This window comes from Silurus meridionalis, chromosome 17 (genome assembly GCF_014805685.1).
Source record: "Silurus meridionalis isolate SWU-2019-XX chromosome 17, ASM1480568v1, whole genome shotgun sequence".
Lineage (NCBI taxonomy): Eukaryota > Metazoa > Chordata > Actinopteri > Siluriformes > Siluridae > Silurus > Silurus meridionalis.
The window spans coordinates 15697314-15720108 of NC_060900.1; the positions used below are offsets into that span (position 1 = coordinate 15697314).

Consider the following 22795-nt stretch of genomic DNA (forward strand, 5'->3'; position numbering starts at 1 on the left):
AAACACTTTAGTCATTTACAAAAATGTGTATTTATGTAAACATCTGGCAACCGTCCAAAACAAGACTAGCAGCATGGACATAATAATGTTCTAACAAAATGAACAGAAGCTGGTGCTGTTAATCCTTAATAACGCTATACTTTCATCATTGCCGTACTGTTACATGACCTCTCATTGACATCGCTTTGCAGGCCTGTGTGACAGACAGGGATTATGGAATTAAAAAAAAAGAAATCCAGCATCCTAAATCTTACCATATGAACGAGTTTTTGTGTGTGTATGTGTGTATATCTGTGTGTGTGTGTGTGTGTGTGTGTGTGTAAGATGTAGGAAAAGGGAGGATGGAGCAATCTGATAGAGTTGACCTATTTTCAGCAGAGAAGGTTTAGAAGCAGGTTAGAAATTAACACACACGCACAGTAACACATGTACACACGCGTACACACACAAGCTTTCACAGACATACTGAGACGCTTACACTCACACAATTTTTTTTTTAACCACATCTTTCTTCTTCCTTTGTACACACACACCTGCACTCATGTTTACTCATGTACACATATATGCACACACCCATTTTTTTTTTTATCCACATCTTTCTCTTACCTTCACACACTTCCTTCACTGTGTCACGTTTCAGTCACGTAGTTTTCTGAGACACATCGCAACTCTAAATCCAAACACCCAAAAATGCAAAATGATGCAAACATGAAAGAGAAACCACTCACAACGTTAAAGTAGACAGATCCAGAGGCGCTGGAGCTGTGGCGGTGGTGCAGGCCGCTCTGAGCAGGGCCATGGTTGAGCCCACCGAAGTGCTTGCGGATTTCAGCAGATGAGTGCCTGGGACATACAGGATGGAGGGAGGAAGACAGAGGGGAGAGTTGCAAGAGAAGAAAGAGGTGACACAGTTTAGTAAAGCTGTTTCGAGATGCCGTATGCACTGCTACATCGCTAGCTAATAATCTAACTTTGTGCTGTAATCAGAAACACTCCTATGTACTAATCCTAACCTTTGAATTCATAATACACTCACACTGAACATCTTTTTAATACATGTTTTACTGGTTTCCTTGGTTCTATTTTCGACTTTTCTCTTTACAACTAGAAAGTACATAATCCCACCAAACAGTGGCAGCCAGAAAAGAATGGTTTCCCTTTTAATCTGGATTCTGTCAAGCTTTCTTCCTCTTGTCAGCTCTTGGAGTTAACCACTGCTGACTCCGGCTTACAGATTACAGATAAAAGAAATTACATTCAGACCGTTTTTTAGTTCTGGGTATATTTTAGTTATAATAAACCAATAAAACTCAACAGGGAATAAAATAACACTCAGTTGTTGTTCTGCAATAGTGAAGAAAAAATTGCATTGGGGCATTTACTCTTCAGATTCCCTCATAACCTTCATTAAACTACTAATCAGTGATGGACGAAATACACAAACCATGTATTTGAGTTAAAATGGAGTTACACTTGGTAAAATATTACTCCAGTAAAAGTGCTTTCACTTGAGTAAAACTACAAAGCACTTGCCTTAAAATGTACTTAAATATCCAAAGTACTATGATTTATTATGGATATAATGTTCCTATTATCATTTTTGTTCTTGTTTAATCAACTCAGTTTATGTGAAAAGATTCAATTGTTGCTCTTAGCACACCATTCTATAAATAGAATGATATTAATGAGTCAAACACTGATTGATACAGTGTCTATTAAAATTAGCATCAGCAAACAAATAAAGCCACAGGTGTTGTGTCAAGTTTGAGTCAGAAGTTTCTTCCATCATTTATTCCTCTCTAAATGTTCTGCTTGCTTTTGAACCGATGCTGAACTGTATAATGGTGTTGATTAGATACCACCAAGCGCCAATCAAAACAAGTTCTAAACAGCGCACGCTCTACCCCGATTGGTGGTTTATTGCGTGAATGACCAGTTACGTTTTTATCCTCATAAATTAAAGTCACTTAATGTGACTAATTTCACAAAATGTAGTTAAATAAAAAGTTATAAAGATATTTGATTTTGAAATGTATTGAAGTTAAAGTAAAAGTCTTTATAAATGGAAATACTTAAATAAAGTACAGATACACGATGAAGCTACTTAAGTACAGTAACGAATTACATTTACTTCGTTACTGTCCACCACTGCTAAAGACTCAGATAATTCAAGGGCAACTGAACTGATGTAGAATGAGGTGTCCCTTTTGAATATATGTGTTCCGGTCTAATTGGATTTTTGCTTTGATGTAAACGATAAGTGCTGTTTCTTATGGGTTCAAGTATGTACCAATTATGGTGCTCTTCCTCGGCATGAAACCATACTGTTGCTCACAGATGGTCACCTCTTCTCTCAGCCTGGCTTCCACTACTCTTTCCCATAACTTAATGGTGTGACTGATCAACTTTATTCCCCTGTAGTTACTGCAGGTCTGCACATCTCCCTTTTTCTTAAAGATCGGTACCAGCACACTCCTTCTCCATTCCTCAGGCATCCTCTCACCTTCCAAAATCCTGTTAAGCAATCTTGTTAAAAACGCCACCGCCATCTCCCCTAAACATCTCCATGCTTCTACCGGTATGTCATCTGATCCAACCGACTTTTCACTCTTCATCCTATTAATCGCTGGTCTCACTTCCTCCTTACCAATCCTATCCAATTCCTGCTTCACCATCTCTACACCATCCAACCTTCTCTTTCTCTCATTTTCCTCGTTCATCAGCTGCTCAAAATACTCCCTCCACCACCACGTCTCTTTGTCTTCCTTTCTATTTCCAGATGTCACACCAAGTACCTTTCTAGTTGTCTCCCTTATCACTTCTGCAATAGTTGTCCAATCATCCAGCACCTCTTCAGCACCACCGAGCCCCTGTCTGACCTCTTCTCTAAACCTCCATCTTATTCTTCTTTCAGTCCTCCCTTTCCTCCTCTTCTTCTTCACCTCCAAAACCATCCTACAGACCACCATCCGATGCGGTCTAGCTACACTGTCCCCTGCCAACACCTTACAGTCTTCAATCTCCTTCAGGTTGCATCTCCTACATAGAACATAGTCCACCTGTGTGCACCTTCCTCCACTCTTATACGTCACCCTATGATCCTCCTTTCGCTTAAAATAAGTATTCACCACTGCCATTTCCATCCTTTTAGCAAAATCTACCACCATCTGCCCTCACACATTCCTCTCCTTAAAACCATAATGTGGCAGCGGGGGCGTGGTCGAGCGTCGGTTTGTGTATGGGGGGCGGGGCCGGGCGCAGGTAAGCGGGGAATAGCCTCACCTGCAGCTAATAAGACCTGAGGTCTGTGCTCTCTTTTGCAGTGATTGGGAGGCGCATAAAAGGAGGAGAGAGAGAGGAGGTTTTGGTGATATGCGTGTGCCAGAAGTGTGCTGTGAGAGCACCGAGTAACCAAACACGTGAACGTAGAGAAATAAATAAAAACGGCTGTGAAGCCTTTTGAACCGACCTGTTGTGGCAGTCCTTTTTCCCCACACCCACAAGCTCTCCCACACATGCCTACCCATCACCTCCTCATCACCTCTGTTCTCATCACCTACATGCCCATTAAAGTCTGCCCCAATCACCAATCTTTTATTCCTAGGTACACCATCTACCACTTCATCTAATTCACTCCAGAATCTTTCCTTCTCCTCCATCTCACAACCCACTTGTGGAGCATAGGCACTGATAACATTTATCATCACTCCTTCAACTTCCAGCTTCAAATTTATCAATCTATCAGAAACTCTCTTCACCTCCACTACACTCTTACTGTACTTTTCCTTCAGAATCACCCCTACACCATTTCTCTTTCCATCCACACCATGAAAGAACAGTTTAAATCCACCTCCAAATGTTCCTGGCCTTACTTTCTTTCCACTTGGTCTCCTAAACACACAACATATCTACCTTTCTCCTCTCCATCAAATCAACTAACTCTCACCCTTTACCAGTCATAGTACCAACATTTAAAGTGCCAACCCGAACCTTCACTCTCCTACACTTCTCCTTTTCCTGCTTCTCTGTAGAAGTCTTCCTCCTCTCCTTCGGCCAACAGTAGCCCAATTTCCACTGGTACCCTGTTGGCTAAAGATACCTGTGGCAGTCGTTGGTAACCCGGGCCTCGACTGATCCGGTATGAATTTCTCTTTCGTGATCAGCATATTTGATTTGGCACGTTTTACACTGGATACCCTTCCTAACACAACCCTATTTATCCGGGCTTGGTACCGACACTAAGAATGCACTGGCTTGCAACCCTAATGTGTGTATATATATATATATATATATATATATATATATATATATATATATATATATATATATATATATATATAAATGAAATATAATAGTGGTAGTACAAGTAGTATTAACAGTAGTAGCGATAGTCATAATCATTTTAATTAAAGCAGGACATCATGGTGGCAAAGAAGTCCAACTAGGGGGTCCCTGAGCCTTACTGTTGGCATGTACAGCATATTGTCCCTAAATTCACAAGGGGTTCCTCCAAGTGCCATGACTTCCTCCCACCTCCCAAAACCACACCAAGTAGGTAGACTGGCTATTCTAACGTGACCCTAGGTGTGTGTAAATGGTGTACATGGCATGGTGCATATGTAAAACATACAGTAAAATCCCTTCCCAGGCTTTTAACCCTCTCTCCTCATACCTAGTTCCCAGGACTTGCTCCTGATCAACAGTAACATTTACAGAGACAAATCAGGTAGGAAGCTTGAATGAATTAATAATTATAGCACTTCTTTAAGACTTTATTGATTCTCATACAGTTGCTGCTGACTTAATCATGGCCAATAAAATCCAGTCATGCCTACACTGCATTCTACTTTAATAAGTGGGTTTTCTGAAGTACATACCACAATACTCTCCCTTGTCAATCAAAGTAACATTAACAAATCATGAGCTTCTGTCAGCTTGTGTATGGGAAAGAAGGTAGATATAGATCTTTCCTCTGAGTGTTTAATTTGTACTGTTCTCTCTTGTCGATAGCTGTGATATCATAGGCGAGATCTGGCTAATGGGAGGTACCTTGCAGATGGCCAAAATTTAAAAAGTAATAAGGAGAGAAAGAAAACTGACATCTGCCCATTTTAAAAAGCCAAAAACTTCTAGACACCCTAAACAACCCTTCCTTATGAGAGCAGATAAGGAAGTAGGATAAGGCCTACTTTAGCCCATCCATAATATAAAGCAACTACATGAATACCACAAGAATTGGTCAGATATTAAGCGAGCACTGGACAGTTCCTGGGGCATCTGTAAGTTGTATGGCACTGCTAAATGTGATGTGTGGCAACACTGTGCATTTGGGTTTTAAGACTGTGAAAAAATAACACAGACTGTGTACAATAGTAGTACACCTAGACTGTAAACCAAAATATATAAATATATATCAATTATAAAATGTTTATAAATAGGAATTTTTATTGAATGCTTCACAGAAACAATTGAATTCAAAAGCTCATTCTGAAATCGTGCATGAAATTGCTGGGCAAAAATACGGGAATGTTAATGGGCAACACTGTGTGTTCAAATGTGTGTGTGTACGTGCATGTGCACGCTTTTTAATTACATACCAGACATGCTTAATTCAATAAAACATGTGTACACTGTCATAAAACCTGAACGACATACACAAAACAATATTATCCATTAAAAGAAATCAGTAAACCTCAGTTTCAATACTTCCTGTCCTTCCCATTGACTGCGATTTGGATTCACTGCTAGTACAGCGGAGTGAATCGGGCCTTTTTCACACCTAAACCTAATTCATATTCCCAAAGCATCCGTGCAAATGTTCTTAACAATGCTGCCTGTTTTGCTCTTGAACAGAGAGTAGCACTGTGCAAAGGCGAACCAGATAAATTGGCTCACTCCGATAAAGGGTTCCCCATTTCTATAAATCGCAGCAGTTTGCTTGCACGGTGTTGTGTTGAGAATTATAGAGCCTCTAATCAACGTCTGCACAATACTCTTTCTGTTATTGTTGACATGTGTGGGGTCTTCAAGCTCAGGGGAGTCTAAACACCACCATTCGATATCGCCATGGTGACTTTATTTGGGAAACTGAAATAAATCTAAATCGAACTAAAACTGTAGATTTTTTTAGCACAAAGATTAATAAAAATATAGATATATCAATCTATAGTCTATTTATTGTAAATAGGCCACTAATGCACTTCTAGTTAGATGCTAACTGCATTTTATTGGCTCTGTACATGTACCCTGCACAATAACAAAATTGAATCTAATCTAATTTAATCTAATCTGTTTATATACACCCTCTATGAACAAAAGTCAAATCTGCTTCTTTCCCAAACAATTGCCACAAAGTTTAAGGCACACAATTGTATAGGGTGTCCATAAATATATCAACTTTTCCCTTCAAATGCTCAAATCCTGTTCCAGCATGGCAATGCCCCAGTGCCCCAGCTCTTGAAAGATCTGGTTTACATGAGTTGGAGAGGAAGATCTTGTGACCTGCTTTAGAGACTTGAGCTCAACCCTACAGAACACCTTCGGGATAAATTGGAATGCTGAGTGTACCCCAGAGCTCCGCAACCTACATCAGTACCTGACATTACTAACACCCTCGTGGGCACACAAATCTTCACATGTACACCCCAAAATTTAGTGGAACGTCTTCCCAGAAGAGTGTAGGCCATTATAACAGCAAATGGTAACTAAATGTGAATGTTCCAAAAGCACATAAAAATCTTATGATCAGGTGTGCAAAAAACTAGTCTTTAATTATTTTATTTTATATATATATATATATATATAAAATCAATCACCTGTTCATAAGTATGATATGTGATGTTTAAGCATTGGATTCCACATTTAGTCCCAATTTGCCCTTATAATTCCCTGCACTCTTCTGGGAAGATGTTCCACAAAATTTTGGAGTGTGCTTATGGATATTTGTGTACATCAGTCACAGGGGTATTATGAAAGGCAGGTACTGATGTAGGTGAGGAGGTCTGGGTTGAAGTCAGCGTTCCAATTCATCCCAAAGGTGTTCAATAGGGATGAGATCAGAGCTCTATAGTAGGTCACTCAAGATCTTCCTCTCCAAAAGCATGTAAACCAGATCTTCAAGGAGCATACTTTATGCATAGGGGCATTGCCATGCTGGAACAGGTTTGGGTTTCTAAGTCTAAGTGAATGCTAAATTGTATTATAGCGAATCTAAAGAGGTCCAGTACAATTGAGGGCCTCCAGCTTTGTGGTAACAGTTTGAGGAAAAACACATACAGAAGGAAAGGTCAGGTGAATACTTTTGGCAATATAGTGTGTATATTTATATAAACAGACAGACAGACAAGTTACATTTTATTAAGATTGCAATCCTGTTCATGATCACACACATTTCTATAAAATTCTTTAAAAGAGGGCAAAGTTTTACAGGAGGGAACTAAAGCAAATACTGGTAGGCAGTTGTGCTACTCTTTGTGCTGGCTGACAGTCTACAGTGAATATTTCACTTCAGTCAGCACCAGGAGCAAGTACAGTGTAAAGGTCAATGTTTTGTATAATTATTCACACACCCTATAATCACATGCCCTACACTGTTACACTAAACATTATACACTACATATACAATGGAACAATAAGGACCTCATGAATCTAATGCAACAAATATAACTTTAACATTATTTAAGTAAAGCTTTAAAAATATATGAAAATGCTAAAATAACTTCCTGAAATATATATTAAAAAAAATAAGCCATGCCAGTCATTTGTTAATCCAGTAATTCGAAAGAAACCATTTTAAAGAAGTAATAAGCATAGGCAACCGAGTGCTACTTCCTCTAACAGGAATGCAGAACTAATCCCCTTCCTAAGGACTAATTCTCTTCCTAATTCATATTTTGGTCCCATATACAGCTTCCAGGCAGAGACGGTCAGGTTGTAGGTTGAATATTTATTTACATATTAAGTGATTGCGGATAAAACAACAAATCTTAACAATTGTAACAGACGGTATTCAAACAAGCTGTAAACACCAAACCACAATCCTGTTTTTTTATTTTTTATATGAAGCCCTTTTCTGAAGCCAAATTTAGCCCTTAACCAGTAATCAGGGAGTTAAACATGTCTCGCCAGCATGACCTATTTCTATCAAAGACCATTAACCAACACATGAAATGCTACAGATAGGTAAAATTGGGTTGGGGTTAGGACGAACATTTTCTTTTGTTTCATTTACTTAGAAATGAGCTCATGGACCAGAGCAAGTGCTAGTTCTTGTGTGAGGTTAATATTGATGGATAAAACACCAACATTACTTTAAAAACATGCTGTGCCTGTCTACTTTGAAGCGAGTTCATAAACTGTTAAATGAGAACCTTTCACGAGCCAAGTGTAAGCCAGTGGTTCTGGTTAGGCTTTGTTTAAAATAAGGGTTCTTTCACTGTGTAACAATAGGAAACGCTGTCCTTAAAGTACATTCAAAAGCAAATCCTTTTGTACTCAAGTAAATATTTAAAAGTACCGTATTTTCCGGACTATATACTTTTTCCCCCACGCTTTGAACCCTGCGGCCTTAACAATGAAGCGGTTTCACAAACTTCAAGCCAAAAAACTGAGCCCCATAACATTAGACCAATGAAATTGCAAACGGGTTAAAGTTTACCATTGAAACTCTTTATATTAAATCGCGCTCCCACTGAATCGGGCCGCAGCACATCATATATATGGATGAGGTTCCTCTGACGTTTGCCCTAATGCTCATTCGGACTGTCAACAGGAAATGCATTCATCATGCTGAAAACAACCGGGCATGAAAAAACGCACTTCACCTGTGTTCTAAGCTGCACGGCATCAGGAGAAAAACTTCACCGATGCCAAAAGAAAAACTCTCAAGAAAAATAGTTGTGAAAGGAAGGAGGAAGACAGTGAACAAAGACTTTCTTGGTGGGATACTGTTTAGATACAAGTCGTTGTAACGCGTTGAGTCTGGGTGAAGGGAGAGCTCACTAACTCCAGTTGCAACAGAAATCATATAAGCACAGACAGGTTTCCAAAACTCGTGCTTTTTTATTTTTCTTGGCAACAGCGTTACGGGTTAGTCAAAGAAACTTAAAAAATGAGCATCAGAAAATACTAAGGACATGTTGCTCGGCCTTGCACACATGCAGTAATACCGGAAAAATGCTCTTAAAGGAGCCACAACATATTTCACCCGTTACACCGTGTAACAGACACTGTCTTTTATTAAAGCCTGTGTAAAGTTCAATAATTTCAAGGTAATTAATGTAATTTCGGCTTATAGACAGGTGCGGCTTATTTATGTTCAAAATAAAAATCTTTGAAAATTCAGTGGGTGCGGCTTATATTTGGGTGCGCTTAATATTCCGGAAATTACGGTAGTACCTTAACATTAGTAATACAGTGGAACCCGGTTATGTCGATGTCCTAGGGGGTCGCCAAAAAGCATCGAGGTAACCGATGATCGAGATAACCGAAAATCAAAATGGCGGCAATATATTAACGTGCTTGAAATTTCTTTATGTACATGATGTGCGTTAATAAATGAGAATGTGCATGCACATGTTTTTGAAGGGTTTTTTACACAACAGCGTTGCAGCGATTTGTTTGATGAGGCATGCTATAAAAATACATATACTGTTGGTATATGTTGGTTCACGGCGGTCGTTGTTATCGCGCATGCGTATCCCGGTACGTGTCTTCCCACTGGCACTCTCTCAACGGCTGCTCTTTTCTTCCCAAAGCGCACCGCGGATTCCCCCCGATCCTGCCGGTGTTCATTCTATGATTTTGGATGGTCATCACACGTTCCGCGCCGCCAAGCGCGGCTTTCGCCTCCCGTTCATCGCATAACATTTAACAACAAAAGGCATATGTGCACTAACTAACAGCAGAGATTCACCAGTATACAATACAACACCTGTAGCAGCTGTAAGGCTTGATTTTTCCGCCACTTCCGCGAGTTCTTCTGCGGCTGCACCGAGATAACCGACGTTAAATGGCTAATTTTTCCCCCCCTTGTGCTCAAGATATTAGGGTTCGGCGACATAAAAAAAATGATAAAAAATGCTTAGAAAAAGCGAGAATTTGGCGGTTCCACTTCAAAAACATCGACTTAATAGGGTTGTCGAGGTAACCGAGGGCGAGATAACCGGGTTTTTGTGCATATAGTGTATTATGGAAAAAAAAAACACAGTTTACAGACGTATAAAAATATGTAATAGTCAACGTCAAAAGATTGCTGCATTGATTTAGGGACCACATACAATTGAAAACTTGCTTCCTGATTCCTTTTAAGGGTTTGCCAGAATGTAATATAACTGACATGAGAAAGTCACCCAGCATGTTTTCCTCTAACCCACTGTAGTTCTGTGTGCTGCCTCGAGCGGCCTGTTGCATTACAGTGATTACAAAGCAGCATGCTAACACCCAAACATGACGTATAAAACCTCTCTCAGCACAACACTTCTAATAGTTTTCCTCGCTAATGGTAAACCAGCACACACCTACTAGGAAAAGTAAATTTCTGCTTTGGGTTCCTTAACTGTAGAGAAGAAAGGGGTCATTTCTCTTCTCACCAAACTCCAAAGAGGAAAATACTATATTACACATAACAGTTTTCTTTTGAAATATTCCAGGTCCTGTAATGTCAGGTCCTGATGTGAGGCCTGGGGTGCAGTCATTGTTCATATTCATCCTAAAGGTGTTTAATAGAGTTGAGGTCAGAGCTTTATAGCAGGCCGTACACTCCAACCCATGTAAACCATATCTTCATTGGACTTGCTTTGTGCACAGAGGCATTGTCATGCTGAAGTCTTGCTCTCCTAGAGCAAGTAAAAGGGAATTGGAATGCTACCATATCCTTGCATATCCCATATAATTGACTGCATCAAACTTTTAACATTTTGGGTAAGAACCACATATGGGTGGAAAAGATGTGTTCAAATACTTGTTCCGATCATCCAATCAGGTGGCAGCAGCACAAGGCACAAAATCATGCACTTGTATGTCAAGAGCTTTAGTTAATGCTCACATTAAATGTCAGGAAATTAAAGATTTGAGGAAAAATGCCTGTGTGAAGAACCTTTTCTGCTAATTTTAGTATTGAGGAAACTGCTGATCTCCTGGGACCAAAAGTTTCTAGAGTTTACACAGAATGATTTCTTTTTTTCTAAAAAAAAAAAAGGAATTAATTTAGAAATTATGCTCTGTTTAACAATGTGTTTATTTTGTGTTAAGAAACCAATCCAGTCTTAGTGTATGACTACTTAATAATCCATATTTCTCTCTCCTCTCTCTCGAAGATACGAAGTAACACTGGAGCTATGAGGATGGATTTGGACTGTAGTTAATGTCAACAGTCTACAACAATGGCTCAGGACAACAAGATGCATTTAATCATCCATCACTACACACCTAAACATAACTGAACTGTAATGAATGGACATTCGATCCACCTAGATATGGATGGGTCCCTTTTGAGTCTGGTTCCTCGCAAGGTATCTTCCTCATGATATCTCAGAGAGTTTTTCCTTGCCACAGTCACAACTTGGTGTTCATCAGAGACAAACTTACAATTTTAGGAACAAAATCATACATTATTTTAATATCACTTTATCTGTGAAAAGCTGCTTTGAGAGAATGTCCGTTATTAAAAGCACTATACAAATAAAAATTTATTAAACGTATATCCCTCTAAGTAAAAGACAACTTTTTGAATGACTTCTACTCGGAAACATTGTCTTAGCATATGTACTTATCAGATATATATACATACCGTAATTTCCGGACTATAAAGCGCACCCATATATAAGCCGCACCCACTGAATTTTACAAATATTTTTATTTTGAACATAAATAAGCTGCACCTGTCTATAAGCCGCAGGTGTCTACACTGAAACTAATGAACTTTACACAGGCTTTAATGAAAGACAGTGTCTGTTACACGGTGTAACTGGTGAAATATCTTGCGCTTCCTTTAGGAACATAGCGCTATTACTGCATGTGTTCAAGACTGAGGATTATGTCCTTATTATTTTCTGATGCTCATTTCTAAGTTTCTTTGACTAACCCGTAACGCTGTTGCCAAGAAAAATAAAAAAACACGAGTTTTGGAAACCTGTCCGTGCTTATATGATTTCTGTTGCAACTGGAGTTAGTGAGCTCTCCCTTCACCCAGACTCAACGCGTTACAACAGCTTGTATCTAAACAGCAGCCTACCAAGAAAGTCATTGTTCACGGTCTTCCTCCTTCCTTTCACAACTATTTCTCTCTGGAGTTTATCTTTTGGCATCGTCATGCGTTTAAAAAAAAGTTTTTTTTCCCCGATGCCGTGCAGCTCAGAACACAGGTGAGGTGCGTTTTTTCGTTTCCGTTCGGAAATTTCATTGGTCTAAAGTTATGGGGTTCAGTTTTTTGGCTTGAGGTTTGTGAAACCGGGAAAAACCCAGGAAAAATACATAAATAAGCCGCTTTGCTGTTTAAGACTCAAAATGTGGGAAAAAAGTAGCGGCTTATAGTCCGAAAAATACGGTAAATCTGTCGAGTTAATCCATTAAGCTTTTTTCTAGAAACAAATGCTGAAAATATGCTAAATTATCTGGCGAAAGAACAAGGCTTAAAGCTTGAAATGAGTAGCAGGAGATAACGTTAATAATGCCATATTTAATTTTTTATATTAATTATATGCCATATTGGCATATAATAATCGCTTAATAATGTCCATATTGTGGTTAGATCAGTATCAAATCTGTTAGAAAACTAAAAACCTTTATCCGTACAAGTTAATAAACTACCAGCGCACTTAAGAAATGTCGCTGCACCAGAGAAATGTAGTAAAATTCATGCATTACGAACAAACTGAGTAGATTCTAGAACACGCTGTAGCACTCATCAGGACTTCCTTTGCTTCAGATTTGTGTGAAACGTCAGCATAACGTGACTGAAAGGAGGGAGCCACAGGCATCATGTGGCAAAGCATTTCCCTTTCAAACAGCCTTCCTGTTGTTGGGAGGAATCCCAGTATGCAAAACTGCTCTTTCTATGACATGATCACTTTGCTTCACACTCACTGTCCCAAAGACTTTGCAATTATTGGTGACAAATAAGAACAAAATATTCAGATTGTTTTAAAAGAAACAGAATTAAAAGCAGCCAGCATCTCATGTGGTTTAAGCCACAACCACAACAACACCATGCAGATTGTAAACTCTCGAGCATGGAAGGCGTGTAGGCCGGTGACCTCATCGATGCAAATAAAAGCAGAAAGGACAGAGAGTAAAGTCATGCAGAGACTGCAAGCAAACTCTCCAGCGATCATGTTTAATGCTGACTTGCTAACGTTTTTAGCAAATGCAAGCAGGTGCAGCAACAGCAACGTGCTCTCTGGTGAGATGAGGCAGATGCTCTGCGTTTTAGTGAATCTACATTAGGGTTTTTTTTTGTACGGCTTGTCTATTCACCAATAATGCTCACATCTCTATTCTGGAGAATTGCTTGGGATGATTTGCATTTTTAGTATGTAATCCCACTCATAAGTATGACCAGTGCAAGGACGGATGTCTACCTCTCAACTTTTCTGCTCTCTTCCATGTGCGTTGGTGAGCAAGATTCATTTCCTTTTGAGTCACACTAAAGAGGAAGTGAAACGGTGAGTATGAAATAACTAAAAAAAGAATAATAATAATCCCCTCGGCCGCACAGCAACCCCGCAGCTTCGCTCTTGCACACTTAGTTCCAGTCTCACGAAGAAGCGAGATCATAAAAAAGCACTGCACTCACATAGGCACTATTACAGACACATAGGTGCAACATCCTGAGTAATCATGAAACTTGGTGGGCTGATTATCATAGTTACAGTCCTTGAAAGATTCCAAAGTGGTACAATCACAAGGACACTTTGTCTGTACTGTCAAGAGCTTTACATAGTTATTATACGTATAATACAAATTCATTCCAACAGCAATAAAGGTAAGCCTGCGTACATATGCTGCTGAAATCTTTCCCACACAACACCTGCCAGACGAAACTATACAAACGCTTATTTCCCAGCTATAATCTCTACAAGACTTTATGCTCATTATACATAAATAGTATACACCCCCCCCCCTTTGTCCTCCTCCAAGCACAGTGGACTCACTGACTTCCTCACCACCTGCTATGTGAAAAAAAGGAACAATAATAACTTCCAGCTAAACCGGACTTTTAACTGTTGAGATTTATTTAAACCGAAAAAGAGGAAAGGATTCGCACAGGAAAGGATCAACAGGAAAGGATCAACACATCAGGAAAAGATCCACACATCAGGATATGATAGAATGGCCAAGATCTCATTGTTGGCAATGACACGTGTGTGTGTGTGTGAGAGAAAGAGTGTGTATTAAGAGGATCTTTCTTATAAAGCCCTGTTCTCTCTTTTTCAATGTGGTTCTTGACAAAACTTTTAATTTTTTGATACACACACCACCCCCTGATCACAAACTGATCTAACTAAACGTTACCGATAGGAAAGAAGAGCGCATGCGCAAAACGCCACTAGTCTTTCCACCCCCTTTACTATGTTGAAATTCTGTTTAAACACTTTTGGGTTACAGCCCCGTTTTTCTCTTCGCTCTTCCCAAAGTCTGGACGTGTAGCTGCCTGCTGTGGAATCTACACCTGAACTTCTTAAGAAGACAGTCCACAAAGTGAAGAGCCACATGGAGAAGGAGAAGTTCTCAGGGGCAGAGTCCGGAGCGGGCTGAGAGCACGGAGCTCCGGACCACTGGCCCTGTCAGATCATTAAGTGTCGCAACACAAAGCACACAAAGTGGTTCTTCACTTCGAAACATGTTTTTTTTAAAGGAGGGCGGGGGGGCAATAATAATAATAATAATAATAATACAATCCCGAGAGCAGCCTACCTGTTGATTTTGAGTGCGAACGCGCGGCGGTCATGCTGCGCGGCCATCGGGGAGCGGGACTGCGGGAAGACTCGCAGGGTTTTCAGGCCACAGTGCAGGAGCGCGGCGCTGCGCCTGCTGTCATCGGGAGCATCATCTTCTCGCTATCAGTGCGTTCGCTGGGCGGCAACTTCCGCATTCGGACAAACCCCAAACACTCACAATGGGCATGCGGAGTGAGTGAGTGAGTGTGTGTGTGTGTGTGTGTGTGAGAGAGAGAGAGAGAGAGAGAGAGAGAGGATTTCCTCACTTAATCTGCCTTCTTTTTATTTGTTTGCGCCTTCCCCCCTTTTCCCCGTTATAAATATCATAAATAAATATCTATTTTTATCTGTTACAGAGTTGCTCCGGTTGGTTGTTAGTCACGCAAGATGGAAATGAGCGATCCTGCCCCTAATGAGGGTAATTAGTGAGTGCTTTCAGCAGGAATGTGGAGCCACTGATAACTAGTGATGCGCTGTTAGGAGTGCAGTTGTGGCGCCCTCTGTCGGTCAAGGCAAATACAAACGAACGCAAGAACCCCACAATAGGTGCTTGGAGCTCTAGTGGTTAAGTAGTTGAATTACAACAACAATAAAACAAACAATGTTACCAGAACTAGGAATGAAGCCAAATAAAAGCTCCAACAATATTGTGGGAAACCCGTGAAGGTCTGGTCAGCCTCCCAGTGACGTCAAATCACATGGCCGGACACAGCATCAAGAGTAAAGAAAGAAGCACTTCTGTACATTGACATGAGGTTTGCGGTGCATATAAGGGTTTGCTTCAGATCTAATTTACATAATGTTAATTCTCTAACTGACTATTCTGTTTTAAGGTGAAATTATTTTTCACGGTTATTTTGGATAACAAAACATGAACTTTAAGGCTTACAAGTTTTAAACACTTTTGACGTGCACATGAAGGTGAAGAAATTGCATAATTCCAAGTCTCCTGGATTGTGCCCAATGCAGATAGATAGATAGATAGATAGATAGATAGATAGATAGATAGATAGATAGATAGATAGATAGATAGATAGATAGAGATTTTTACTTAAATGGGAAAATGCTTTATCCCATTTAAGTAAATATTCCATTATTATAACAATGCACTTGGTGGTTTATGACAGCTTATACTATCTATCAAAGATGCCCAGATTAGGGCCTGTGAATTCCAAAATTCCATTTGGAAAAACTTTGAGGGGAAAAAAAAGTACCAGCTTCATACTGGCACTGAACTCTACTGTGTATTAATTTATTTTCATTGTACTATAAGTTGCACTGAACTAGAACTTCAGTGAAATAAACTGTTCAATAAAGTTCAATAGAACTGCATTCATTAAGCAGATGACAGAGTAATGTCTATTTATTGACTTAAATATTATGAAATCATACACTAGAAGAACCATGGTATGGTTTTATATAATGCAACATTTATTTTCAGCTCACAGCCTTCACTCATGTTTGGCCCTTCATATGAAAAACTTTGGAAAAAATTCTAACCCTACCAACATGAAATTCTGTTTATGCTGATTTGCAACAAGCGTCTCTTCGACAAAGCACTGATATTGGAGAGTCTTCCCTAAAAATACAGAGCACGCTTAACCATATATATGCTTATTGTCTGCAATATTTTGTATCTTTTTGATATCAAGCTATGAAAAGGTTGTTACTGTAGAAACAATGATGCGTTACAATGAGTGCATTAATAAACCTGTGATTTGTCCTTTTGTAGAAAATGATAAGATTAAATAAACAAAAGCTGTGTTCTGCAAAGGTTTGTTTTATAGTTGTTCATTTGCATGAGTTTTGTTCCTGATATAATTAATCAGCAAAATGCCAGGGTTAAATTCGATGCACTGGAGCAGCAAAAAAAAAAACACAGGACAGGAAGTACTCCAGGGTTGAAAACTTGTACCTATAACCCATTTAGAGTTTTCATCTTTGTGTAGACTGTAATTTATTTTGGGAACATGAAAGAACAAAGAAATATCTATCGAGAACAAAGCAATCTGGATAATAATATCTCCAAACCTCATCAAGAAATAAAAACCACAAGAACTTTATTAAATGAGCTTTTAAGAAAGGTGTAATGAAGCTGTAGGACAATCCCAAAACACTTATTGTATGTGCAAAACGAACTGAACAAAGTCAACGCCTTACTACTCTGCATTAAATTCATTTTTAAAATGAGCTATGCTGCTAACGAGTAAAACTGACATGTGTACAACATGCAGACTGTAATAAAGTGAGAACGTGTGTACAAGCCTCCAGAAATGTGTACATAAAGTGTCTAGATTGCAAAGCTCTACAGGTCTTCTGAAACGTTCAATAATTTATAAATGCAATGGAGTTGCATTCATCTCCTAGCCATCTCATATGCTGTTGTATGACAAGACTCATGAGCATGACGCATTTAGAATTTTAGAAAACATACAGAAGATGGTAAATACATATATATATTATATATATTATACATATATATATATATATATATATATATATATATATATATATATATATATATATATATATATATATATATATATATATAATTTTTTTTTTTTTAAATAAATGTACTGATGTTGAAGTACATCATCAAATAAGTATGCATATCCAGATGCTGCCATTTCCCTGACTTGTGCTTCACATATAATGACATCTTGACTGATATCTGGCTTCTGAAAGTGAATTAAAATCAATGTTGCCCTCACATGCTCTTTCTTAGCTTCTCGAGTGCAGCCTCCTTCTCCTGCAGAAGATCTTTGAGACGTTTGATTCTCTCCTGACGTTTTATCTCCTCGGGGTCCAGCACTACAGGGGAGTATAGTTCTTTAGGGATTTTGTAAGTTGTATAGTATAACTGGCGATCGGAGGATGGAACTGACTTCAGCTCTTTGGGTGGCATTTGAGGACATGTTTCTACCTGGCTGCCTGTAGACTTATCACAAGTCTTGTCTTTTGTGTACCTTGAACTGCTGCATGTTCCTATCGTTGCTGGTTGACCCGCAGGTTGATTTGTCCCTTTAATGATTAAAGTACCTTTAACATCCTTATTCACTTCTGATTGGCTGCCGGAATTGGCTGACTTTCCCAATTCGCTGCTGCTGCTGTTGTTCGTTAAGCTTGCATCCGAATCTGCCAATCTGTCAGCCGTAGTCACATCTCTGTTCGATTCACTTTTAGAACAAGGACTGGGCGTCTCTTGTGGTTTAGACGGCGAATTTGCAGCCACTCTGCCTACCGTAGTGCCACAAGGACACGCCGTGCACACCCTCCCACACCCCTTGCTCGAACGAGGCGGGGTTTTCCGTAACTGTGAACAACAAGCTGGACTGTTACTTTCACTTTTGGTGGCATGAATTTGTACAGGCTCAGACGAAGCAGAGGAACAGGGGACGTCTGTGGTTATGTCTGGCACTTTATCAGCACCACTGGTGGATGTGATTTCGTTCTCTGCACCTTCACAGTCCTGAAGGATCTGTGTGTCTGTACTCTGTTCAGCTGATCCACTTTGAGTTGCATCATCACATTCTATGGAACCGGTAGACGGAGGTGATGAATGTGCATTCAATGAAACGGGACCCGAGCCTTTTTTCCCTCTAGTCCTCTCGATCCGTTTCCTTTTGCTGCTTTTCACCGATTTGGGCACCTGCAGACAGACAACAAACGACCAATAAACAAACACACATTTATATCCTCTCTCAGTTGAACACCGCTTTGAATATAAACATCTGCCAAATGAACAGATGTTTGATGTGAACATTAACTGAAGCATTTGCATGATTTTCTGCATTGAGCAGCTGCACGTGATTGGTGTATCAGAGAGCTGAATGATCTAACATGTTTCAGAAAGTGTTCCATTTAAAGCTGCCAGTGAGAATATGTTACAATTTGAACATATAGTCAAAGCCTATCTGCAGTGTTATTATGAGACAAGACATGATATTGGTTCATCTCAGAAGTCCCCAAACCACAGCGTTATGGCCCAGCACTGGGAATAAACATTCTGGGGAAAATGTCTATTTAAATATGACGCTATATTATTTATTTTTCATTTTGCCCTTTTAAGGGCCACTATTTAAATGTACATATGGTATGATTTCAGAAAACAAGACCCTCCAGACACACATCAGCTCAGCTGGGCCAGGAAAATATTTTCAAAAGGAAACTGGACCGTGGTGTAGAAAAGGTTGGAGACCCCGTATTAGATCTTATTCATTAAAAGAAAAAAATATTTCTCACCTGCGTCTTAATCAGTTGCTTGGATTTAGTTTCGACATTTGAGTTGTGAATCAGTTTGCGGATGCCATCTATTGTGCGCTTGTTAACGAGCTTTTTCACCTTGTCTTCCATGCCTCGATCTTTTGTAAAGAAACGCTCAAATCGCACGTAATCCCAAAAGTCCGTCTCAGTTCAGAATCGCTTTTAGGCGGAGGGATTGTGTCTGGGACCATTTCTTCGAAAGACTGTTTCGAAAAGAAATACACAAGTAAGAACAGCACAGGATATTACAGCCTCCTGCATGTTAACTTGAACCCGGTAGGCATTAGTCTGCTTTAAAATGACATTGTTTTGACACAAAATTAGAACAAGTTTATGAAGTCAAAATACAACCTTCGATTGAACCGTGATGTTAATACTGCAAGAACATTTAATTTCTAATATAAATAAGGTATCTACAATCACTGCAATCAAATTACAAATATTAGTCCTTTTAGCTTATAGCGACGTTCAAGTTGCTGTACCTTTTCAGTAACATCAGTTTGTTGACCACAAACCACTTCTAATTGTTCTGCCGGTGCTTCATTTTCTTCAAGAGCCGGTTCATTCACATGCATGGCTTCACATTGATTCGTATCCAATTCAGCACTACATGTACTGTTCACTTCGTCTTGTGTCTTCGTTGTTTCTGTGTCTGATGTTGATTTGTCTGTATCTTTCACACAATCGGTCGGGGTTATCGTCTCTGTGACTTCCTTGCTGGTCTCCGTCTCTGATGACTTTGGCGGAATGTATGACACAAAGATCACATTTGAGTCTTCGTCGTGCTCATTTACTATATCGCTTGGTTGAATTATGCTCGCATATGCCATGCAAGCGGAACCCTCGTCGTCGTCATCGCACAAGTCAATGACGTCGCTTGGCTTTTTATCGTCTGCCAGGCCTTTCGGATCTTGCTTTTGAGTCACGTTTGAACTGGCTGTACTTAACGCAGCGGTAGGGGTCTGGGCAGACTTTTTGGGCTGCGGAACGCTTTCTGTATTAGTGATCATATCCTTGGTGACTTCGGAATTTCTTTTAGCCACAAAATACACTTTACCGTTGCACATCACAAGGGCATTGTCATTCCCTGGTGTAACCGTTTCTTTGCTGATGTCGGCAGGCACGCTTTCTTTGCCGACTTGGTTTGCAGGCCTCGATGATTCCATTTGCTGGACTGCTTTTAAGATGTCTGAGGACATGTTGGGCGAGGTCACAGGTATGAGGTACTGACCACTGCTTCCTGCCCGCTCTTCAACCACCCATTTCATTGGAGCGGTGCCTCCTTGATCGTTCCTAGATAATTCCCCAGAACTTTTCACAACATTCACAGTAGCTGCAGGACTCAAAGTCTTGGGAATCTCACTGGGGTTTGTGGGACACGGAGATTGCTGGTCTAATTTCAAAGAACTGACTGGAGACACGTACAAAACCATTGGTAATCCCTTGACCGGATTAGGTTCATTTGTAGAGTGACAGATTCTGTTTTTGATAGATGTTGGGAGAGCAGAGGCAGGGAGGGTTCTTACGGTGGCATTAGATGGAATCTGAAGGTAATGTCCACTTGGCAGTGCAGGGATTTTCACAGTGTTCGGCAAACCGTCGGGAATGATTACAGCCTTGTTGATGGGTTGAACGGCTGATAATGATGTTTGGGTGATAAGTGGAACATGTACTTGATTGGCAGAGGGCTGTAATAAGGCATTAGATGATCCCATGACGTGTGGACCTTTCACTGAATTAAATACAGTATTCACTTCTAGCGGGGTTTTCAAGATGAACCGTCCATCTGCTGTTGGCTGAAGGGTTGGGATTCTGTTCTGGGGTAAAGGCACAGAAGAGGTGTGAGCAGGTATGCAGACATTTCTCGAAAGAGGAACCTGGGTGTGAACAAAGTGGCCATTCACTTGTTTCACTGGAATTAACTTCATCACATTTTTCCCATCAGGTCCCACTGCAGGCATTGCCTGGTAGTAAACTCCTGTTCCACTGTGCAGAAACAAAAGTTATTAGAACAATTCTATTCAGTGCACATAATATTAAAAACCATATGTGCATTATTAGGTAGGTCCCCCTTGTGCCCCCCAAACAGTTTTGACCCAACCCGGCATTACCACTGCCACAAGATCTTCAAAAGTGTGCTCTAAGAAATCAAATCTTTCAAGTCATGAACAATTTATGCAGCACGGCAAAGCACATCAACCTGCTGAACGAGGGCATCAGGGCCATGTAGGGGTGTGCAGCAGGTAGTCTGAGCTAGGTGGTGGTAGAACATTGCCCAGAGCATCACACTGCCTTGCCAAGCTTGTTGGGCATCCTAGTGCCCCCCAAATAACAAAAACAAAACTACTACTCCATATCATGTGATCAACTATTCCCTTCAGTTTAACATTAGAGATGGCAGGTGTGTAATAGAATACCTCTGTGGTCTAACAGTCTTCTATAATCTAAAGATCATAAAGATAAAGATCATTCCTATTGTACATTGAATTTTTCTCTCTCGCTGTCTACTTTTCCTTATTTTGCACAACTGTCACTTTAACACTGACTGGCACACCTTAGTGTCACTTTAATATCCGCGTGTGTGTATTTTAGATTTTATTTATTTTATATAGTATATTAAACTTCAATTTAAAACTCGGACAGTCGTAATACGTCTCCCTACATGCCGTACTCTGTATGACCGTGTATGTGACAAATAAAATGTAATTTTATATTAAATGTGATGCACCATTTATTGGGTAAATAATAGTGTATCTATAAAACCCAGTGTCGCGTCTTTGACCTGAATATGAGCAGCAACTCGATACACTACAATCCTGGCATGAAATAACAACTCAAGAGGCTAATTATCAAGTTAGTCAAAAGATTATCCTTTGCAATGGACAATGACAAACATTTACACTAAAAACAGTAAAATCTAAACACGTGTGTACATACGAGGTAAAATATCGAGCAGCCTGTATATGTGTGGTTTATTCACTTGATGCTGGCTAACTAGCGAATTGTGTCCTTAGCTAGCTCTTTTAGTCAAAGCGGAAAATATAACGAATTGCTATTTTCTAAAATATACTACTTTATTAAATTTAACTGGGTTATAACCTCTATCTTTTTATGTATATTCATAATTAAAGATTATTGTTACATTGAGAATGCGTATTGATAAAATCTGGCTAAATACAGCTAGCTGTGCGAGATGCTAACTCGTTAGCCGGGTCTACCGAAAAAGCGCCATTTCGATTGCATGCCGTTAGATGCCGTTTTATTTTAAATCGCCTAAAAAAGGCTCGGAAACGGACTTACCTCTGCATTGTGAATATAAGAAGACATCCCACTTAAGGGGAAAGACTGAGGAATTATCTTAAATATAATTGCGTTTCTTTAGACAAGGTGTTTTTTCACAACTGTGAGGAGCCGGAAACGTTCAGGAAGTTTCAGAGAAACGGCCGGAAGTGTGTGTTCTTTCCCCACTACACCATATATAAACACGAAAACCACGAGGATGATTACTACGTTACTACATGGGGGGCCACTGTCAGAGAAACCTGGGCTTCCATACCCCCTCAGCAGTGCCACAGACTGATCACCTCCATGACACG

At 39.8% G+C, this 22795-nt stretch overlaps 2 protein-coding genes across 2 annotated transcripts in view; both read right to left on the bottom strand.

Annotated features, from left to right (window-relative positions):
* Window positions 1-15175, bottom strand: part of dock8 (dedicator of cytokinesis 8) — a 61848-nt gene extending 46673 nt beyond the window's left edge. The window contains exons 1-2 of the mRNA XM_046870620.1: window positions 14914-15175; window positions 729-843 (exon numbers count right to left, since the gene is read on the bottom strand). Of these exons, the coding sequence (XP_046726576.1) occupies window positions 729-843; window positions 14914-14960 (162 nt within the window). The 5' untranslated portion in view covers window positions 14961-15175. The remainder of the gene's footprint in view (window positions 1-728; window positions 844-14913) is intronic.
* Window positions 15176-16979: 1804 nt separating this feature from the next.
* Window positions 16980-22751, bottom strand: lrif1 (ligand dependent nuclear receptor interacting factor 1). The gene is made up of 4 exons (XM_046870973.1): window positions 22500-22751; window positions 19682-21185; window positions 19277-19402; window positions 16980-18585 (listed from the first exon to the last, which is right to left on the bottom strand). Exons 1-4 carry the CDS (start codon window positions 22505-22507, stop codon window positions 17644-17646), a joined length of 2580 nt encoding a protein of 859 aa, XP_046726929.1. The 5' UTR covers window positions 22508-22751; the 3' UTR covers window positions 16980-17643.
* Between the last annotated feature and the right edge of the window lie 44 nt (window positions 22752-22795).

Bases quoted from the DNA above. Each gene is read 5' to 3' on its own strand.
- lrif1 (XM_046870973.1), bottom strand. The intron at 19,403-19,681 runs GTACAGCAACTT...TTTTCGAAACAG, and splicing joins AAACTGATGTTACTGAAAAG to TCTTTCGAAGAAATGGTCCC. The intron at 18,586-19,276 runs TGAAAAAGCTCG...GTCTGTCTGCAG, and splicing joins TCGAGGCATGGAAGACAAGG to GTGCCCAAATCGGTGAAAAG.